Consider the following 19,448-nt stretch of genomic DNA (forward strand, 5'->3'; position numbering starts at 1 on the left):
TTCCCCTTCCCTCCCCCCTTAAAACCCAACTCCCGCGGTCATGTCAGTTCATCATCATCATCATCATCATCATCATCTCTTCCTCAGTCCGCTCTCAGCATCCTGATCCTCAGAGGCTTCTCAGTCGCTCATCACTGATTTACATGCGGCGCTTCAAACCGATGATTAAATGCACTAAAAAGGTTGTTGGGCTTCAGGCGGCTCTACACACCGGGGGCCGGTTTATCCGTCATGCCTTTGAGGACCTCATCTATTCGGTCATCTTCAATGACCACTGAGAAAGAGAAGAAACCATGAGGATGCGTCATCTAAATTATTATTATTATTATTATTATTATTATTATTATTATTATTATTAATAATAATAATAATAATAATAATAATAATAATACATTGTCCGACAATAAATAAATAATTAAATAAATACCACAAATATCATCATCATAATCAACACAGTGCCATGCTGAGAAGTGCACTGGTTCGAATTGTGATTTTTCTTTTTCTTTCTTCTCTTTTTGACAGTGACCCCGGCTCCCCTTCCGGTCATCCCCGAGTCACTCACCGTGTTTTGCCCGCCCGATCTGTCCGAGTTTCGGCGGCCTTTTTGACTGCGACGCGCCGAAAAACGAGTTCGTGTCCTGCAGCCGGCAGCTGAACGACATTTGTCCGACCTCGTCATCCGGGCCGTAGCCGTTCATCTTCCCCTCACCGTAGGGCAAAACCTCGGACATGGCTGAGGACACCAGAGAGAGAGAGAGAGAGAGAGAGAGCAGGTTTGGGTTCGGGATGCGTATAAACTCCAAATCCAGCAGCGCGCGCTCGCTCCGTGTCCGGACTCACTGAGCTGTTATGGTGAGAGAGAGAGAGAGAGAGAGAGAGAGAGAGAGAGAGAGAGAGAGAGATTTAAAAACGAGAGTAGGTTCGGGTTCGGGATGCGTATAGACTCCAACTCCAGCAGCGCGCGCTCGCTCCAAGTCCGGACTCAGTGAGCTATTATGGTAAAACACACACACACACACACACAGAGAGAGAGAGAGAGAGAGAGAGAGAGAGAGAGAGAGAGAGATTGGTGGTGAGGCAGGGAGATCCCAAAGACCATAAAGGAACACCCAGGCGGAAAAGTGAAGTCATTCATCCGGGTTTATAGCCAGAGGCGGGGGGAAGAAACCCATAAAGAAAGAGAGAGCATAAAGAAAGAACATAGACAGATAGATATGCAAAGAGAAACAAAAGGAAAATAAAGAATGAATGAATAGAAAAGCAAAAGACAGAAAGGAAGACAGACACAGAGACAGACAATAAAAGATTTTCCAGGTGTTCACATTTCAGCTGGTGAAAAATCTTTGAAGTGCACGTGATAAACTTTCAGCACCTCGGACAGCAGCCAGGACGCAATCACATTAGATTAACGTGGAACGGACGGACGGACAAACAAACAAACAAGGGGCGGCACAGTGGTGTAGTGGTTAGCACTGTCGTCTCACAGTAAGAAGGTTCTGGGTTCCCAGTGGCCAGCGAGGGCCTTTCTGTGTGGAGTTTGCATGTTCTCCCCATGTCTGTGTGGGTTTCCTCCGGGTGCTCTGGTTTCCCCCACAGTCCAAAGACATGCAGGTAAGGCTAATTGGTGGCTCTAAATTGACCGTAGGTGTGCATGTGAGTGTGAATGGTTGTTTGTCTCTGTGTGTCACCCATGCGATGATCTGGAAACTTGTCCAGGGTGTACCCCGCCTCTCACTCATAGTCAGCTGGGATAGGCTCCAGCTCACCCACCACCCTCCACAGGATAAGCGGCTATGGATAATGGATGGGTCACTGACCGAACACCATCAGTGACCATCTATCTATCTATCTATCTATCTATCTATCTATCTATCTATCTATCTATCTATCTATCTATCTATCTATCTATCGAAGGCTATCTTGTTTGTGCTTGTCGTGTCTCATCTCATCTCATTATCTCTAGCCGCTTTATCCTGTTCTACAGGGTCGCAGGCAAGCTGGAGCCTATCCCAGCTGACTACAGGCAAGAGGCAGGGTACACCCTGGACAAGTCACCAGGTCATCACAGGGCTGACACATAAGACAACCATTCACACTCACATTCACACCTACGGTCAATTTAGAGTCACCAGTTAACCTAATCTGAATGTCTTTGGACTGTGGGGGAAACCAGAGCACCCGGAGGAAACCCACGCGGACACGGGGAGAATATGCAAACTCCACACAGAAAGGCCCTCGAGGCGACAGCGCTAACCACTACACCACCGTGCTGCCCCTAAAATCACTGCAGGGGCGGACTTACCATTAGGCAAACCAAGGCGGTTGCCTATAGGGCCCCCAAAATTTGGGGGCCCCTAACAGTCAGCCCTGTCACGGTAAACACCAAACAATATATATGTAATCTTAATTTGTCTCTGATATTAAGTAGTCAACGATATAAATGGAAAAACACACCAAAAAAGCATCAGAATATCGAATTCATGTGTATATAGTATTTGTCTCAGCACCCCACCCCCGGTTGTTTTACATTGGACTAGTCCATGATCTGAAGACGTAGACAGGTGCGCGACGGAAATTCAAACCGAAGCAGCGGGAACCGTAAACAAGACGAAGCGCAGTTATGAGACTGGTTGCGCTAAACGAAAAAAAGGGCACAAAGCAAAAAGAATGCAGCTGCACTTCTGAAAACTAAAGTGGAGACAATGTCATAGCGATGATCCGGCACTGTGGCTAGCAACGTTGTCAGACTCAGAGAGGTGTTCAATTGTCCAAAAAGGTCCAGTACAAATACGAGGAGTAGATTTTCCCAAAAACAAGTAGGACTTTCTTTCTCATATGATTATGATGAACAATGGACATTTGGAGATTAAAGACTTTTCAGTAATGTACTGGCTGCAACCTTTAAAAACTCATACCTCTCTCTTTCTCTACCCCCCCCCCCCCCCCCCCCCCCCCCCCGCACACACGCACGCACACACACACACACACACACTCTCTCTCTCTCTCTCTCTCTCTCTCTCTCTCTCTCGTACATTTATCTTGGCATCAGTCTTATCCCATTGAAATGTAGAGGTTTCGATAGAGTAATATCCATTTGTGTTGTAGTTCTGATAACAGTAAGATCATTTTGTATCTCTGGTAATGTGTATCTGGTAATATGTATCCATTTGTGTTCTACTTCTGATAAGAATAAGATTTTATATCTGGTAATATGTATCTGTGGAGTAAAATTAATAATTGGATTTCAGATATCCTTGTTTTATTAAAATATGGAGATTGACTCTTAAAATTCTCTCTCTCTCTCTCTCTCTCTACTGTCTCTTCTTCTGTTGTTTGCCTTGTCGCTCTCTCTCTTTCTGGCTTGATCTGAGCAATAAACACTGTCAGAATGTTGGCAAATGCTGGAGTAATCTCAAACCTGTTTCACTGTGGAGCTTATTTGGGCACATTGTTAGTGGCAGTTTGCTATCTTTTTTTCTGAATTTACAGCAAGGAGATATGGCATGTGCCAAGTAGGGATGACCGTTATTCTGTATGTGTGTTTCAAGACTGACTTTTGAGGGCCCCATGTCTGTATTTCGCCTAGGGCCCCAAAATGGCTAGAACCGCCCCTGAATCACTGTATTGTCTATTTCATTATTTTTGAGTGAAGTTTCCTGGATAATAAATACACACTACAGGTACAAGCAACTGACCAGTTCAGAGAGAAGGAAAGGAACGGGTTAGTGCCCTTTCTCTGACATTTGTATTGCTTCAGGAGTTTTATAATCTTCTTCATTCTAACAGTGTTCCTACAAATCCGGCTGCTTCTAAACCGCTGGGTCTGAAAAATAACACCCTGAGTTCAGCTCTGAGCTCATGCTGGGCAACAACTTCACCCTTCAGCAGTCTGTAGTCAGGAAGGAATGCACCCCCGCGCTCGCGTTTACAGAAACCGGAACTTGAACATCTATTTTTAACTAATCCTTTAGCGCCATCTGCTGGATACATTTAGCTCAAACTGTCTCATTTCTTATGCGTCTGTGCAGTGAACGGACCAAAAGTGTGTTTGTGTGTGTGTGTGTGTGTGTGTGAGAGAGAGAGAAGCAGTATACCGTACTACATCGTGTGTGTGTGTGTGTGTGTGAGAAGCAGTATACCGTACTACACCCTGACTACACCCTCCTCCTCCTGCGCACTGTAACTCAGCACCGGAAGTGAGAGATTGTGTGTCTATTTTTTCCCTGTGAGTTTTTTTTTGTGCCACCTGTCCGAGTCAATCCATGAAGAGATTCATATTCACACAATCAGAGCAACAAGAAGAGAAAAGCGGAAAACACACAAAAAGCACAGAAATAAAATGAAGTCTGTTTTTTATCTGCTTCCAGTTTTGCTCTCCTTCTTTCCTGCAGGTAAGACAAATCATTAATTAAACTAATCAAACTCATTAAACCAATTCTTCAGTGTTTACTAACACCTTGTGTTCATATTTACACTTAATTCACCAGTGCATATGTCAGGTTTCACTGTTTCAAGAACAAATCTCATGTCTGGACTTTTTGTTTGTTTGTTTATTCGATGTCCAGCCTAAGACGGATTTCAGAGCTTAAAATATCCTGACTTTTAAGACTGGACATGACTATCACTCCTAACAAAATGTTCCTGAATGTTTTTCAGCTTCAGTTTAATGAGTTTTCAGGTTTAATCTGAGTTTCATTTCTTGTCATGTCTTTTCAACAGCAGAGGATTTCAGTAAAAGAAAACAAAAACAGTGTCCACGACAGCAATACTGTAGAAGAGTAGATTTGCCCAAAACGGTGTGAGATCTTTCTGATTTCTGCAGTGAGAATGAACTGGCAAATCCAAATATCAAAATTATATTTGAAAGCAATTTTATTATAAACGAAATACAGCTGAAGGGACCCTGAAAGGAAGAAAAAGTTTTAAAAAAATGACTCATGTGTAATAAATAAATAAATAAATAAATAAATCTGCATGCTATTTCCAGAAAACAACAACAGCAAAACTTTTCTGGCACTTTTACAATGTGTGTGTCGTGTTCCAGGGTGAGTCCGGGTATATTACGGGACACTTTTTAAAAATATTTGATGACATCGCCAGTCATTTCATTACCCTCTCCACATCCCAGAAACCAGAGGCGATTCTAGAGTCTGTTGTGGCCCCAAGCAAAAATTTCCAGGGGGCCCTTCTGACCAGTGTTCATCACCAATATGTTATAAATAATCTGACACCAACGAAAAATGTATGAAACCAAAGTTTTTTAAATTCCAAATGTGAAAATACAATGGTAAAGAACAATAAAAACAATAAAAAACAAAATAAATAAGCCCTCGGGCCCCAACTCTCAGGGGGCCCCTGGGCAAAGGGGCCCCAAGCAGTTGCCTGCCTTGCCTGTTCACAAGCTACGCGTCTGCCAGAAACGTTTCCATGGCATTGTATCGGTTTGAGAAAGAATGCACAGTATGTACACACCGTTAAATCTAGAACCTGAGTCCTTTGTTGTGTGCATTTTACTCCTGATACCTTTAATGGTCCAATAGAGAACCTCAGCTTCTCTTAAAGAGACATTTCCAAGTCTCTACAAAGCTAAGAATTGCCAAGGAACCTCTTTTTTAGCACGTAGCATTTTCTTTTAGCCTGAAAAGTGTTTTTTTCCTTTTTTCTTTTCTTTTTTTGAATATAATGCTTGGAATACATTCAATAATTCAGTAAGTTTCCTGAAGAAAATGAAAGAAAGTAAAGAAAATCAGAGAAAAGACTACATTAATTAAGTTTTTCATCATTTGTAGCATTTGAAAAAAAAATGGTTTCTGATATTTAATTCATCTCACTATAAACGGAAACTTGCTGATCCTCATGATGAAGGATCTTCTTCTTTTGGCTGCTCCCGATTAGGGGTCGCCACAGCAGATCTTTCGTCTCCGTTGCTCCCTGTCTTCTGCATCCTTCTCTACCACACCTGCCACTTTCACATCCTCTCTCACCACTTCCATGTATCTCCTCTTGGTCTTACTCGTTTTCATGTGCCTGGCAGCTCCATCCTCAACATTCTCCTTCCAACATGCTCTGCATCTCTTCTCAGGATGTGTCCATACCATCTTAGTCTCATCTCTCTTAGCTTAATTCCCAAGCTATCCATATGTGCTGTCCCTCTGATGTGCTCGTTCCTTATCTTGTCCAACCTTGTCACTCCCATCGCAAACCTTAACATCCTCAACTCCGCCACCTCCAACTTTGCCTCCTGTCTCTTTGTTAAGGGTACTGTCTCCAATCCATACACCATAGCTGGTCTCACTACTGTCTTATACATCTTACCTTTCACTTTTGCTGGGACTTTCCTATCACAAATGACTCCCGAAATCCTTCTCCAGCTGCTCCACCCTCCCTGCACTCTCTTTCTCATCTCACTATCGCAGCCCCCATTTTCCTGCACAGTTGACCCCAGGTACTTGAATTCACCAACTTTTTTTACGTCTACTCCTTGCATCTTCGCTACACTCTCATCCCCATTCTCAGTGATGCACATATATTCTGTTTTGCTACTGCTCACCTTCATTCCTCTTCGTTCCAATGCATACCTCCATCTCTCCAAACCCAACTCAACCTCCTTTCTACTTTCACCACATATCACAATATCATCCACAAACATCATGTTCCATGGTGACTCTTGCCTCACTTTGTCCGTCAAGCTATCCATCACTATGGCAAACAAGAAAGGACTCAAAGCAGATCCTTGATGGAGTCCCACCTTCACTTTGAACCATTCAGTCGTTCCAACTGCACACCTCACTGCTGTTTCACTGTTCTCATACATGTCTTGCACCACTCTAATATACTTCTCATTCACTCCACACTTTCTCATACAATACCATAACTCATCTCTCGGCACTCGATCATACCGGTATGCCTTCTCCAGGTCTACAACCACACAATGTAGCTTTCTCTGGCCTTCCCTGTACTTCTCCATTAACATTCTTAAAGCAAAAAATTGCATTCGACGTGCTCTTCCTTGGCATAAACCCGTACTGCTGTTCACAGAGTGCTACCTCTCTTCTCAATCTCGCCTCCAATACCCTTTCCCATAGCTTCATGGTGTGGCTCATCAATTTTATTCCTCTCTAATTACTGCAGCTCTGTACATCTCCCTTATTCTTGTATATTGGGACTAGCACACTCTCCATTCATTTGGCATTTTCTCATTCTCTAGGATCTTATTAAACAATCTCATTAGGAACTCCACAGCAGTCTCACCCAAACATCTCCAAGCATCAATTGGGATACCATCTGGTCCGACTGCTTTCCCAGTCTTCATTCTTTTCATGGCTGCCCTCACCCCATCCTTACTAACCAACTCTGCTTCCTGATTTGCTGTCTCCAACGAATCTGACCTTTTCTCTCTTGGATTCTCCTCATTTAATAAATCCTCAAAGTACTCTTTCCACCTTCTTAATACACTCTCTTTGTTTGTCAGCACATTTCCATTTCCATCTTTCATCACTCTTACCTGCTGTACATCCCTCGCTTCCCTGTTTCTCTGCCTAACTAGTCTGTACAGGTCTTTCCCTCCTTCTTTGGTCTCCAGTCTTTCGTACAACTCCTGGTATGCATCTGCTTTCACCTTCGCTACTGCTCTTTTTGCCTTCTGTCTCGTCTCTCTGTATAACTGCCTGCTTTCCTCGTCTCTCTGATCGTCCCAATTCTTCTTTGCTAGCCTCTTCTCTTTTATAATTTCCTGCACTTCTTTGTTCCACCACCATGTCTCCTTGTCTTCCTTCCTCCTTCCCGATGACCACCCTAGCACCTTCCTTGCTGCCTCTCTTACTAGTATAGCAGTAGTATCCCAATCTTCTGGCAGACTTCCATTACCACTCAGTGCTCGTCTCATTTCTTCCCTAAACTCCTTCTGATGATCAATCTCTTTTAGTTTCCACCACTTAATCTTCGGCTCCACTATTTCACGCTTCCTCTTTTTTCACTTTCAAGCTCCTCCTGCACACGACCACTTGATGTTGTCTAGCTACACTCTCCCCGCCATCACTTTACAGTCTCCAATCTCCTTCAGGTTGCCCCTTCTGAGAGTACGTACACTGTAAAAAAAAAAATAGTTGAGAATACTTGAAATTTCAAGGCAACCGTCTGCATTAAGAATTTTATGTTTTGCCAACGATGTGCCCATGATAATCCAAACTATGATAACACTGTTATCTTTATTAAGAATTCTTAATTAAGTCAATTTTCAATTCCTCATTCTGCCAACATAGATTTCTCTTTTTGCTGAACAGTGGCATTCACAGTAGTACAAAAAGGCAATTGAGGTTAAAAGGCAATTTATCATTAAACTATACATGCCTTTTTTCATTGTTCTACCAATTACAAAACTTCAATAATGTACAATAAACTTCATACTTTTTTTTAGGCTTTTTTCACCTTTATTGGATAGGGCAGTGTAGAGACAGGAAATGAGCGGGAGAGAAACGGGGAGGGATCGGGAAATGACCTTGGGTCGGAATCGAACCCAGGTCCCCAGATTTATGGTATGGTGCCTTATCCACTTGAGCCACGACACCCCAACTTCACACTTTTTAAAAAACTTTATTTCAATAAGCACTTTTGAACAAAATCAAGTATTTGTATAATTACAGCGCATGCCCCCTGAGTTCAATCTATTTTCCGTCTTTTTAAGCATGAATAGGCTACATGGGGTTTCATTTCTTTAATCAAAACATGGCCCTTCAGTACTTGAACTTGGTTTCACAGGCCAAGCTACAGTGCAATCACTGGTGGCTCGTTAATAGGGGCGATTTGGGCGACGCACTCCCAAACAGGGAGGGAGATTTTTTTTTATCTACTCCTACTACCACGGCAACAGTAATGTTGGTCCAATCAGGCTAAGGTCGCACCTGGTGTAGCCACGCCCTTTTGGGGCGATTTCTGTCAGGTTCAGATTTGCCCCAAAATCTCCCATTGACAGTAATGGTACGTACGTTTTTTTCGAAAATCATGCTCCCAATGCATTTTCTATTAGGTTTTATGTGCTCGCACAAGCAGCGTGCTTACGTCATACGCCTGTTGTGGCGCCCAAGTGTTGCCAGATTGGGCACTTTTAAGTGCATTTTGGCGGGTTTTGAACATAATTTTGGGCTGGAAAACGCAACTTGCGCGGGAAATGTGTGAACATTCTATGAAGATGGCGGCGAGTGTTGAGTGCAACAATATGATAGCATCTCTGAAAGAAGTTCCCTTTAGTCGTCGTACCAATGAGGAGAAAACGGCAATCAAACAGCTAGGACCTCCTAGACTAAATTTAAACATCAAGCAAGTGTCTACGAAGGGGGAGAAGACCTACTCAAGAGGTTTTAACAAGAACTGGTACCACCGGAAAACTTGGCTAGCTGGCTGTGATGTAGTCAATGCTCTTTTTTGCTACCCTTGCGTTCTCTTCCACCCTGGAAGTAGCACAGCAGACGGTACAGTGATATCTGATATTTGAATTTACTAGGCAAAAGTTGTTTGTGTGTGTGTGTGTGTGTTACCAATGGCAGTTTAACATTGCCATGTTTTTGTTTTACCAATGGCAATTTAACATTGCCATGTTTTTGTTTTACCAATGGCAGTTTAACATTGCCATGCTTGGAATATTTCAGTAGCCTCAAGTTCTCTCTGACTTGGTGTAAATTAAGCATATTTTCAGTTTTTATATATTGTACAGTATATCTGTGTTCATTGGAGCCAGCAGCACCTTACCTTTTTTCCAACTTGTTAAGCCAAGTTGCACTGACTACAAAACCTTGTGTAACCTTGTGTGTATATAGCTAAATAACTAAAGCCTTTTGTGTTCATTGACATGCTTGTAATGCTTTAAATTTCCTTTTAAGGCATGGCTTTCTGGAGGAATTCTTGGGGAAAAAAACTGCAGAATTTATTTAGAATTATTATTTGTTGTTAAAATGGTGCAATTCCATATAAAAAAAAACCCCACATAATTAAGCTGCACATGTTTGTTTGATGGTTATGCTTTTCTTCATCTTTTCCAAAACTTAAACACTTGTTTTTGGATTTATATCCTGCCACTTTAATTGCATTCTTTAGAATTGAAGAAATTAGAATATGTTTATAATTAAGAATTTGTGTCTACTTATTATAGAATACTGGAATAATATGAGAAAATAAATGAGTAATGTAATATTAATTGATTGTGATGCCAGATGTTTTGCTTTGAAGGCTTCACAATGAATCTTCCTTAGTTTTAGCCTGGCAAGCCAGACTAAATGTGAATATTTGCCACTCGTAGGCAAAAATATTTTTGGCCGCTAGGCGGGTGGGTCTAGTTTACTAGGCTACCTTAGTTTGCCACATGGGCGGATCTACCGGGGTGGCATAGGGTGGCAAATGCCACCCTAAAAGAAAGCCTTGCCACCTCTGCTGCCACCCCAGTTGGCAGCGACGAATTCAAAGAAAAATTACGGCCAATTTGACATTTACGTGCGCGAATTTCCAATGTCCGACTGCGGCGAATGCAGCACGAGATTGTTTGTTTTGGAAAATTGAGAGGCACGAAGCGAGAGAGCCAGGAGTCGCGAGGAATTGAGACACGGGAGGAAAGAGGTAAAAGCTGATTAACTATCTATCAAGAAATGAAATTATAATGAATGAACAGTGCTAGCATAGTTGCGATGCTGATTTTGAGAGGATAAAAATCAGGTTGGAGAATGTCATTTAGCTAACTATACATGTAATGTGAAGCGTTTTGCTGAGCAACATGGAAATCGCCGCATTCAGCTGTTGTAGGCATGACAAGTTCATGTTATGCTCACTGGTGAGCCTTTACAAAGTGTAAGAAAAAAACTATAAAATGTGACACTGATGTAAATGGTTTAAATCATGCTGAACTTGAAGCAGTGTTGTTATTGTTGTTGTTTTTTAGTGTCTGTTCTTTTGCATATACAGTATAAAACTGTCCAGAAACGGTATAGACCTCATCTGAGAATGTGTGTTCTTCATGAACAATAAAAGCATGAGATTAAGTTTGTCTGTATGAGTTTGTAAATGGCAGCCCGTGCCCTTTTGTAGTGTGTACATACTATTTGTCATCAAACTGTGATAACTGTGATTAAATTCAGTATACAGTTAGGTCCATAAATATTTGGACAGAGACAACATTTTTCTAATTTTGGTTCTGTACATTACCACAATGAATTTTGAACAAAACAATTCAGATGCAGTTGAAGTTCAGACTTTCAGCTTTAATTCAGTGGGCTGAACAAAATGATTGCATAAAAATGTGAGGAACTAAAGCATTTTTTAAACACAATCCCTTCATTTCAGGGGCTGAAAAGTAATTGGACAAATTAAATAATTGTAAATAAAATGTTCATTTCTAATACTTGTTTGAAAACCCTTTGCTGGCAATGACTGCCTGAAGTCTTGAACTCATGGACATCACCAGACGCTGTGTTTCCTCCTTTTTAATGCTCTGCCAGGCCTTTACTGCAGCAGTTTTCAGTTGCTGTTTGTTTGTGGGCCTTTCTGTCTGAAGTTTAGTCTTTAACAAGTGAAATGCATGCTCAATTGGGTTGAGATCAGGTGACTGACTTGGCCATTCAAGAATATTCCACTTCTTTGCTTTAATAAACTCCTGGGTTGCTTTGGCTTTATGTTTTGGGTCATTGTCCATCTGTATTATGAAACGCCGCCCAATCAGTTTGGCTGCATTTGGCTGGATTTGAGCACACAGTATGTCTCTGAATACCTCAGAATTCATCCGGCTGCTTCTGTCCTATGTCACATCATCAATAAACACTAGTGACCCAGTCCCACTGGCAGCCATGCATGCCCAAGCCATCACACTGCCTCTGCCGTGTTTTACAGATGATGCGGTATGCTTTGGATCATGAGCTGTACCATGCCTTCGCCATACTTTTTTCTTTCCATCATTCTGGTAGAGGTTGATCTTGGTTTCACCTGTCCAAAGAATGTTCTTCCAGAACTGTGCTGGCTTTTTTAGATGTTTTTTAGCAAAGTCCAATCTAGCCTTTTTATTCTTGAGGCTTATGAGTGGCTTGCACCATGCAGTGAACCCTCTGTATTTACTTTCATGCAGTCTTCTCTTTATGGTAGATTTGGATATTGATACGCCTACCTCCTGGAGAGTGTTGTTCACTTGGTTGGCTGTTGTGAAGGGGTTTCTCTTCACCATGGACACTATTCTGCGATCATCCACTACTGTTGTCTTCTGTGAGTGTCCAGGTCTTTTTGCATTGATGAGTTCACCAGTGCTTGCTTTCTTTCTTTCTTTCTTTCTTTCTTTCTTTCTTTCTTTCTTTCTTTCTTTCTTTCTTTCTCAGGATGTACCAAACTGTAGATTTTGCCACTCCTAATATTGTAGCAATTTCTCGAATGGGTTTTTTCTGTTTTCGCAGCTTAAGGATGGCTTGTTTCACCTGCATGGAGAGCTCCTTTGACCGCATGTTTTCGTCACAGCAAAATCTTCCAAACGCAAGCACCACACCTCAAATCAACTCCAGGCCTTTTATCTGCTTAATTGAGAATGACATAATGAAGGAATTTCCCACACCTGCCCATGAAATAGCCTTTGAGTCAATTACTTTTGGTCCCTTTAAAAACAGAGTGGCACATGTTAAGGAGCTGAAACTCCTAAACCCTTCATCCAATTTTAATGTGGATACCCTCAAATGAAAGCTGACAGTCTGGACTTTATGTCCATGTCCATTATATAACTATAACTTGAATATGTTTCAGTAAACAGGTAAAAAAAAACAAAATTTGTGTCAGTGTCCAAATATATATGGACCTAACTGTATACGTCTGTAATACGTTGCCACCCCTCAAAAATTCCTGCCCCCCTCTTGCCACCCCATAAATATTTTTCTAGATCCGCCCTTGGTTTGCCACCTTTAACTTGCTTAGTGTTGCCACCTAGTGGAGAGAAGAGATATTGTCTATATTGATATCTGAATTTACCAGGCAAAAACAAGTTCGGCCAATTGATTTGCTACCTAGGTCAATTTACTTCAGTCCTGTGGACATTTACGGTCCGTGTAGACATAACGGGGGGAAATTGCCCCCCCCGAAAAAAATTCAGGAGCCGCCACTGAGTGCAATAATAAGTGCACTTGTAATTGGGGCGTCTTGTCATTCTAATCTAGCTGCTCTGAAACACAAGCTACATCCATGTCAAAACATTCATGTTTAAGGGGGGGACATGGCCCTTCTAACTGTTAAGATGCAGATTGACTTAGAACATGACCCTGCACAGCCTAAATACACACTGGCTGGTTCAGAACATGGGCCTGCACAACTTCAACCGGAGAGAGAACCACATTGCCCAGCCCTTGCATTTGGGAGAGGAAACCCCATATCTTGGTCATTAAGAGCATGCGCTGAATAAACACCTGTGGCAATTATGTATTTTCAATTCAGATTATTCACTATTGTATATTTACACATCATTGAAGTGCACCCTATCAGTTTGATGTGGATTTTTCTGTTCGTTAATAATTATTCATATTTTCTTGTCCATTCAATTGTGAATATGCATGCATGAAAATCCCTCATCTTTCGGCGAAATTTGCCGTTTTGAAACCAAAATGGGTGACCTACGTGAATCTTGTAGATCCAATGAGAAAAAAAAATGGGGGGGGGTTTGATATTGACCCAAAGGGCAAGGAGGTCGCTTCGCACCCATAGACAGTTCGTGCTGGTTTGCGCCTCCTCCTCCTGCTTTGATATTGATGCCATAGCGACGAGTACATCTTGCTGCGAAGGGCAAGCGGCATCATTTCGCGCCTCTTCACCTGCTGGCCAGAGCATGCACACATCAGTCAGAGTGCAGACCAGACCGCTGGAAGCTGGATTGAGTCATCGGACTGAATTTCCTACTTTTTTCAGACTTTCCTGATTTGCCATCAAAACAAACAAAACTTCCGGCTTGATTACATCAGCATTCGAAAGAGAGTGCGCTCGTCTTTTGACAATCCCTGTGTCCAAAATTGCTCGCTACTCACTATATAGGGCACTGTATAGTGGAGACGCCATTTTGTAGTGCTGTCCATGCTGAAAGAAATCAAATTAAAAGTCTCAAATTTGATTTAATAAAAGGCAGCAGCAAAGAAGAAAGTATTCAGCCTTGATTTAAAAAGAACTGAAAGCTGCAGGTACTTCCATATCTTGGCAGGCTGAGTGGTATGCTGGGGCACCTCTTGCCAGCAGACCAGGATATCCAGAGGGAACTTGTGCGGTTCAGTGTTGACCTGACCATCCCCAGCTTCAAGGAGGGAGAGAGCATCGTGGAGTGGTGGGGTCATGTCTTCGACAAACCAGACAAGGGATGGCCTCTCCATCTTTCATGGACCTAGAGTCGAGTCCTCATTTAGTCTGATGAATGATGTAATTGATCAAAGGAGTGGCAACATGAATGTGGAAACATTTAATGCAATACAGACGGTCAAGTACACGCTGATGTCCAGGGGGAAGACAGCTATGCAGCTCTTTAGAAGGGAGGACGTGAAGTTTGGGGAAGTGGACAGAACATTGTGCAAGAACATTAACTCTGCAGCAGCCACATACAAACACCAGCAGAGGGTGAACAAGGAGGAAAAGCAGCAGCAGCAGAGCAAGTATGGCTCTCAAGCAACTTGCAGTGCTCAGCAGGCCAAGAAACAGACTGCTGAAGGAGAGAAGCGGGCAAGGCTGAAACATGTGGCAACTCGGCGAAAGTGGGCCATGGAGACACTGGTGGTCCAGGCAAATAAAAGGAAAAAATGATCACTATTCCTTGTGTGTTCTCCACTTTCTTCGTTCTATTATTCGCATTTTTTTCCAGGGCATAATTTCACTATAACTACATGTATTTGTACTGTATGTCCTTGTGCAAATGTCAATACAGTATACTTAGTAAGGAGGCTATAATATTTATTCTGGGGGAGGACCCCCCAAACAAAATAAAACAACACCAGAGGCCACGTCACCACTTGCGCACCCTTCTCACCTTTTTCACCCCTGACCCGTTTTCATGTCTGAATATGGAATTACTTGAACAAAGCGTAATTCTATTTTTTACAGTGTAACATGATCTCTAAAATATGGTTGCACAAAATGCTTTGATATTTGAAAGAAACTAACTCAAAATTACCTCGAACTCGAACTTGGTGTCGATTCACACGTTATTATAAAGGCGTGTTATCTCCCAGCGCAAGAACAATGTGTCAAAAACGCCGAAGTGTGAAACGCTTTTCTTAGACTATAATCGTCAGACTGACTAAACTAATTGCTGGTAAATGAGTTTCACACTCGGGTGTTGTCGCGTTGTCGGTACTCCAACAGAGAAAGGCTATCTGTCACAAAGAAAACAAAGGGACGTCTCTTCCTTTTGTAAAGGGGCGGCAGAAATTAAACGGGGGCGGGAATCACAGAAAGGGGGGCGGCCCGCACCTCTAAAACCCCTCGTGGAGAACTCTGCAACACCATTTCTCTTTCCATCGACTCCATAATAAAACAACTTGCATCCACCTCCAATGTTCTTGGCCTTGCTTCCCTTCCACCTCGTCTCCTGCACACACAAAATATCCAACTTCCTTCTTTCCATCATACTTAACTCTCTCGCTCTGCCAGTCAACGTTCCCATGTTTAGTGTTCCTACCCTCAATTCTAAGCTTCCATCTTTCACACTCTCTCCTAACACGCCTTCCCCCTCTCTTTCTCCTTCTCTGTTTTGACACAACAGTAGCATACTTTCCACCGGCACCCTGTTGACCAACAGTACCGGAGGTGGTCATTGTTAACCCGGGCCCTGACCGATCCGGTATGGTATTCTTTTCAATCCGAATGTTAGATTTGGCATAGTTTTACGCCGGATGCCCTTTCTGACGCAACCATCTCCAATTTATCCGGGCTTGGGACCGGCACCAAGAGTACACTTATGCACCCCCAGTGGCTGGATTATCCTCATGATGAAGGATATAAAGCATATAAATATTCATGTCTCACATGCAGGATGCAGCGGCAGGAATGAGGCGGAGCGTCTCATCCACCATCTGATAAAAGAGCGTGGATACAACAAGGAGCTGCGTCCAGTGGAAAGTAAAGATGAGACAGTGATGATTTATCTCTCACTCACACTCTCCAACCTCATCTCTCTGGTGAGTATGTGAACACAAAGCTGCAATGTACTACGTGCTTTATTCTCAATAATATTAATATTCATAACATTCGTATCAGTTGATATTTTATTCTGATTTTCATCTCTCTGTGCCAGAATGAAGTCAGTGAAACTTTACTGACGAGTGTGTGGATGGAGCACGTAAGTTCTCTGATAAAAAATAAAGGTGTCAGGGATCGAGAGATATTCCCTTCCAGTCAGGGTTCTGCATCAAAACTGTCAGATTTCTTCTGAATAAAGAGCACAGTGTCAGGGCTTAGAACCATAACTTTAAATCAGTTTATGTGATCCAGGCAAAACTTAACTTTTTTTGAAAAAAAGTTTTTCTTGAAGGGTTTTGGTTTCCTATAGTGATTCTACTTAGAACCTTCTGAAAAGAAAACCTTCAGTTGCAGAGTTATTACAGGACCTTTAAGGTGATAAACTCTCCAGAGTGACAAACCTCATCTCATCTCATTATCTCTAGCCGCTTTATCCTTCTACAGGGTCGCAGGCAAGCTGGAGCCTATCCCAGCTGACTACGGGCGAAAGGCAGGGTACACCCTGGACAAGTCGCCAGGTCATCACAGAGTGACAAACCTAAGAACTATTAAAGCTAGACAGCCTTTTGGTTTTATAAAATCGATGAAATTTACAGTGGTGCTATAAAGTTTGTGAACCCTTTAGAATTTTTGATATTTCTGCATAAATATGACCTAAAACATCATCAGATTTTCACACAAGTCCTAAAAGTAGATAAAGAGGACACAGTTAAACAAATGAGACAAAAATATTATACTTGGTCATTTATTTATTGAGGAAAATGATCCAGCGTTGCGTATCTGTGAGTGGCAAAAGTATGTGAACCTTTGCTTTCAGTATCTGGTGTGACCCCCTCGTGCAGCAATAACTGCAACTAAACATTTCCGGTAACTGTTGATCAGTCCTGCACACCAGCTTGGAGGAATTTTAGCCCATTCCTCTGTACAGAACAGCTTCAACTCTGGGATGTTGGTGGGTTTTTTTCACATGAATTGCTCGCTTCAGGTCCTTCCACAACATTTCGATTGGATTAAGGTCAGGACTTTGACTTGGCTATTCCAAAACATTAACTTTTATTCTTCTTTAACCATTCTTTGGTAGAACGACTTGCGTTCTTAGGGTCGTTGTCTTGCTGCATAAACCACCTTCTCTTGAGATTCAGTTCATGGACAGATGTCCTGACATTTTCCTTTAGAATTCACAGGTATAATTCAGAATTCATTGTTCCATCAATGATGGCAAGCCGTCCTGGCCCAGATGTAGCAAAACAGGCCCAAACCATGATGCTACCACCACCATGTTTCACAGATGGGATAAGGTTATTGTGCTGGAATGCAGTGTTTTCCTTTCTCCAAACCTAACACTTCTCATTTAAACCAAAAGTTCTATTTTGGTCTCATCCATCCACAAAACATTTTTCCAATAGCCTTCTGGCTTTAGCAAACTGCAGACGAGCAGCAATGTTCTTTTTGGAAAGCAGTGGCTTTCTCCTTGCAACCCTGCGATGCATACCATTGTTGTTCAGTGTTCTCCCGATGGTGGACTCATGAATATTAACATTAGCCAATGTGAGAGAGGCCTTCAGCTGCTTAGAAGTTACCCTGGGGTCCTTTGTGACCTTGCCAACTATTACATGCCTTGCTCTTGGAGTGATCTTTGTTGGTCGACCACTCCTGGGGAGGGTAACAATGGTCTTGAATTTCCTCCATTTGCACACAATTTGTTTGACTTTGGATTGGTGGAGTCCAAATACTGTACTTTAGAGATGTTTTTGTAACCTTTTCCAGCCTGATGAGCATCAACAACGCTTTTCCTGAGGTCCTCAGAAAGCTCCTTTGATACACTTCCACAAACACGTGTTGTGAAGATCAGACTTTGATAGATCCCTGTTCTTTAAATAAAACAGGGTGCCCACTCACACCTGATTGTCATCCCATTGATTGAAAACACCTGACTCTAATTTCGCCTTCAAATTAACTGCTAATCCTAGAGGTTCACACACTTTTGTCACTCACAGATATGTAATATTGGATAATTTTCCTCAAGAAATAAATGACCAAGTATAATATTTTTGTCTCATTTGTTTATCTGGGTTCTCTTTATCTACTTTTAGGACTTGTGTGAAAATCTGATGATGTTTTAGGTCATCTTCATGCAGAAATATAGAAAATTCTAAAGGATTCACAAACTTTCAAGCACCACTGTAGTTCCCTCTGAAATTTGGACATTGTGATATATGTTTATTTCTGTAATATTTCACAAAATATCAGGCCATTCTGTTGTGTGGCTGGGAAGTTATTTAATTTGAGGGTATTAAAGCAAATAATGTGCATGAAATTGCTCACTTTGCGGAGTCAAGCAGACAGAGCAAGTCCGTGTGTGTGCACATGCGCAGGTTTACCTTTGACCCTGCACTAACAGTTCCATCATTCTGTCACTAAACGAACAGCTGATCACACCGAGGTGCTCGCTGACCGCCGATATTTATTAGTTCAGTCCTGTATTTCCTTTCTTTCATATATAACATAACGTCTTTTCTTCTCGCTTTACGTTACTGTAGTCGCTCTTTCACGTTTCATTCGCGTCCTCCATTTTCTTTCCTGTTTCAAATTTGTATCCCACAATGCCTTGCGCGAACAGGGAAAGCCCACCACGTCATGCATGACATAGTATCTTGTATTGGGTCATGGTGAAGCAGGAAAAAAATAGCGGAGAATTTAGGGCCATGTGGCTCTAAATCATTAATTGTTGTATTTTTAAAAATAAGAATAAAATTTGAAGTCTGTGATTCGAATTCAGTAGCTTTCGGTCCACTAAACAAAAATAATTGGGTGTCGGTGAAAATTCTTTATATGTCCTACACTTGAAAAATCTGAAAGGCGGTACAGCTTTAAAGCAGCCACTTTATCATTTAAAAAAAAATTCCTTGTGTTTGTTTCTTAAAACTACTTTCAAGGGACAAACAACAGCAACAAAAAAAATACAAGAAGATTTTAGAGGATTCCTGAAGGTTAAGTTTTAGAAAGTTAAGGTAGTTTGCATCAAGAAGCACGAAGTCCTACCAATACATCTTTTTAAACAGTGTTCCAAGTTCTGATTGTGGGTTTCCTCATGATTATGATTAGGGCTGGACTGACCACAGACTTGCGTGGAACACGTCCGAGTTTGATGACATCACGGTCCTGCGTCTGCCGTCCAGCATGGTGTGGCTTCCAGAGATTGTTTTGGAGAACAAGTAAGACGTCTCTGT

General features: G+C 42.0%; 2 protein-coding genes across 3 annotated transcripts in view; one reads left to right on the forward strand and one right to left on the reverse strand.

Moving 5' to 3' along the window:
- Window positions 1-203: 203 nt before the first annotated feature.
- camk2n2 (calcium/calmodulin-dependent protein kinase II inhibitor 2) lies at window positions 204-731 on the reverse strand. The gene is made up of 2 exons (XM_060900815.1): window positions 563-731; window positions 204-274 (listed from the first exon to the last, which is right to left on the reverse strand). The coding sequence occupies exons 1-2, from the start codon at window positions 729-731 to the stop codon at window positions 204-206; spliced, it is 240 nt and encodes a 79-aa protein (XP_060756798.1).
- Window positions 732-4,258: 3,527 nt separating this feature from the next.
- The window catches only part of chrnd (cholinergic receptor, nicotinic, delta (muscle)), a 33,347-nt gene continuing 18,157 nt past the window's right edge, over window positions 4,259-19,448 (forward strand). For both annotated transcript variants that reach the window (XM_060899704.1, XM_060899705.1), the window contains exons 1-4: window positions 4,259-4,391; window positions 16,012-16,157; window positions 16,274-16,318; window positions 19,324-19,433. In XM_060899704.1, coding sequence (XP_060755687.1) covers window positions 4,340-4,391; window positions 16,012-16,157; window positions 16,274-16,318; window positions 19,324-19,433 — 353 coding nt within the window. In that variant the 5' untranslated portion in view covers window positions 4,259-4,339. The remainder of the gene's footprint in view (window positions 4,392-16,011; window positions 16,158-16,273; window positions 16,319-19,323; window positions 19,434-19,448) is intronic.

The sequence above is a fragment of the Neoarius graeffei genome, chromosome 19 (assembly GCF_027579695.1).
Source record: "Neoarius graeffei isolate fNeoGra1 chromosome 19, fNeoGra1.pri, whole genome shotgun sequence".
In the NCBI taxonomy this organism is placed as follows: Eukaryota; Metazoa; Chordata; class Actinopteri; order Siluriformes; family Ariidae; genus Neoarius; species Neoarius graeffei.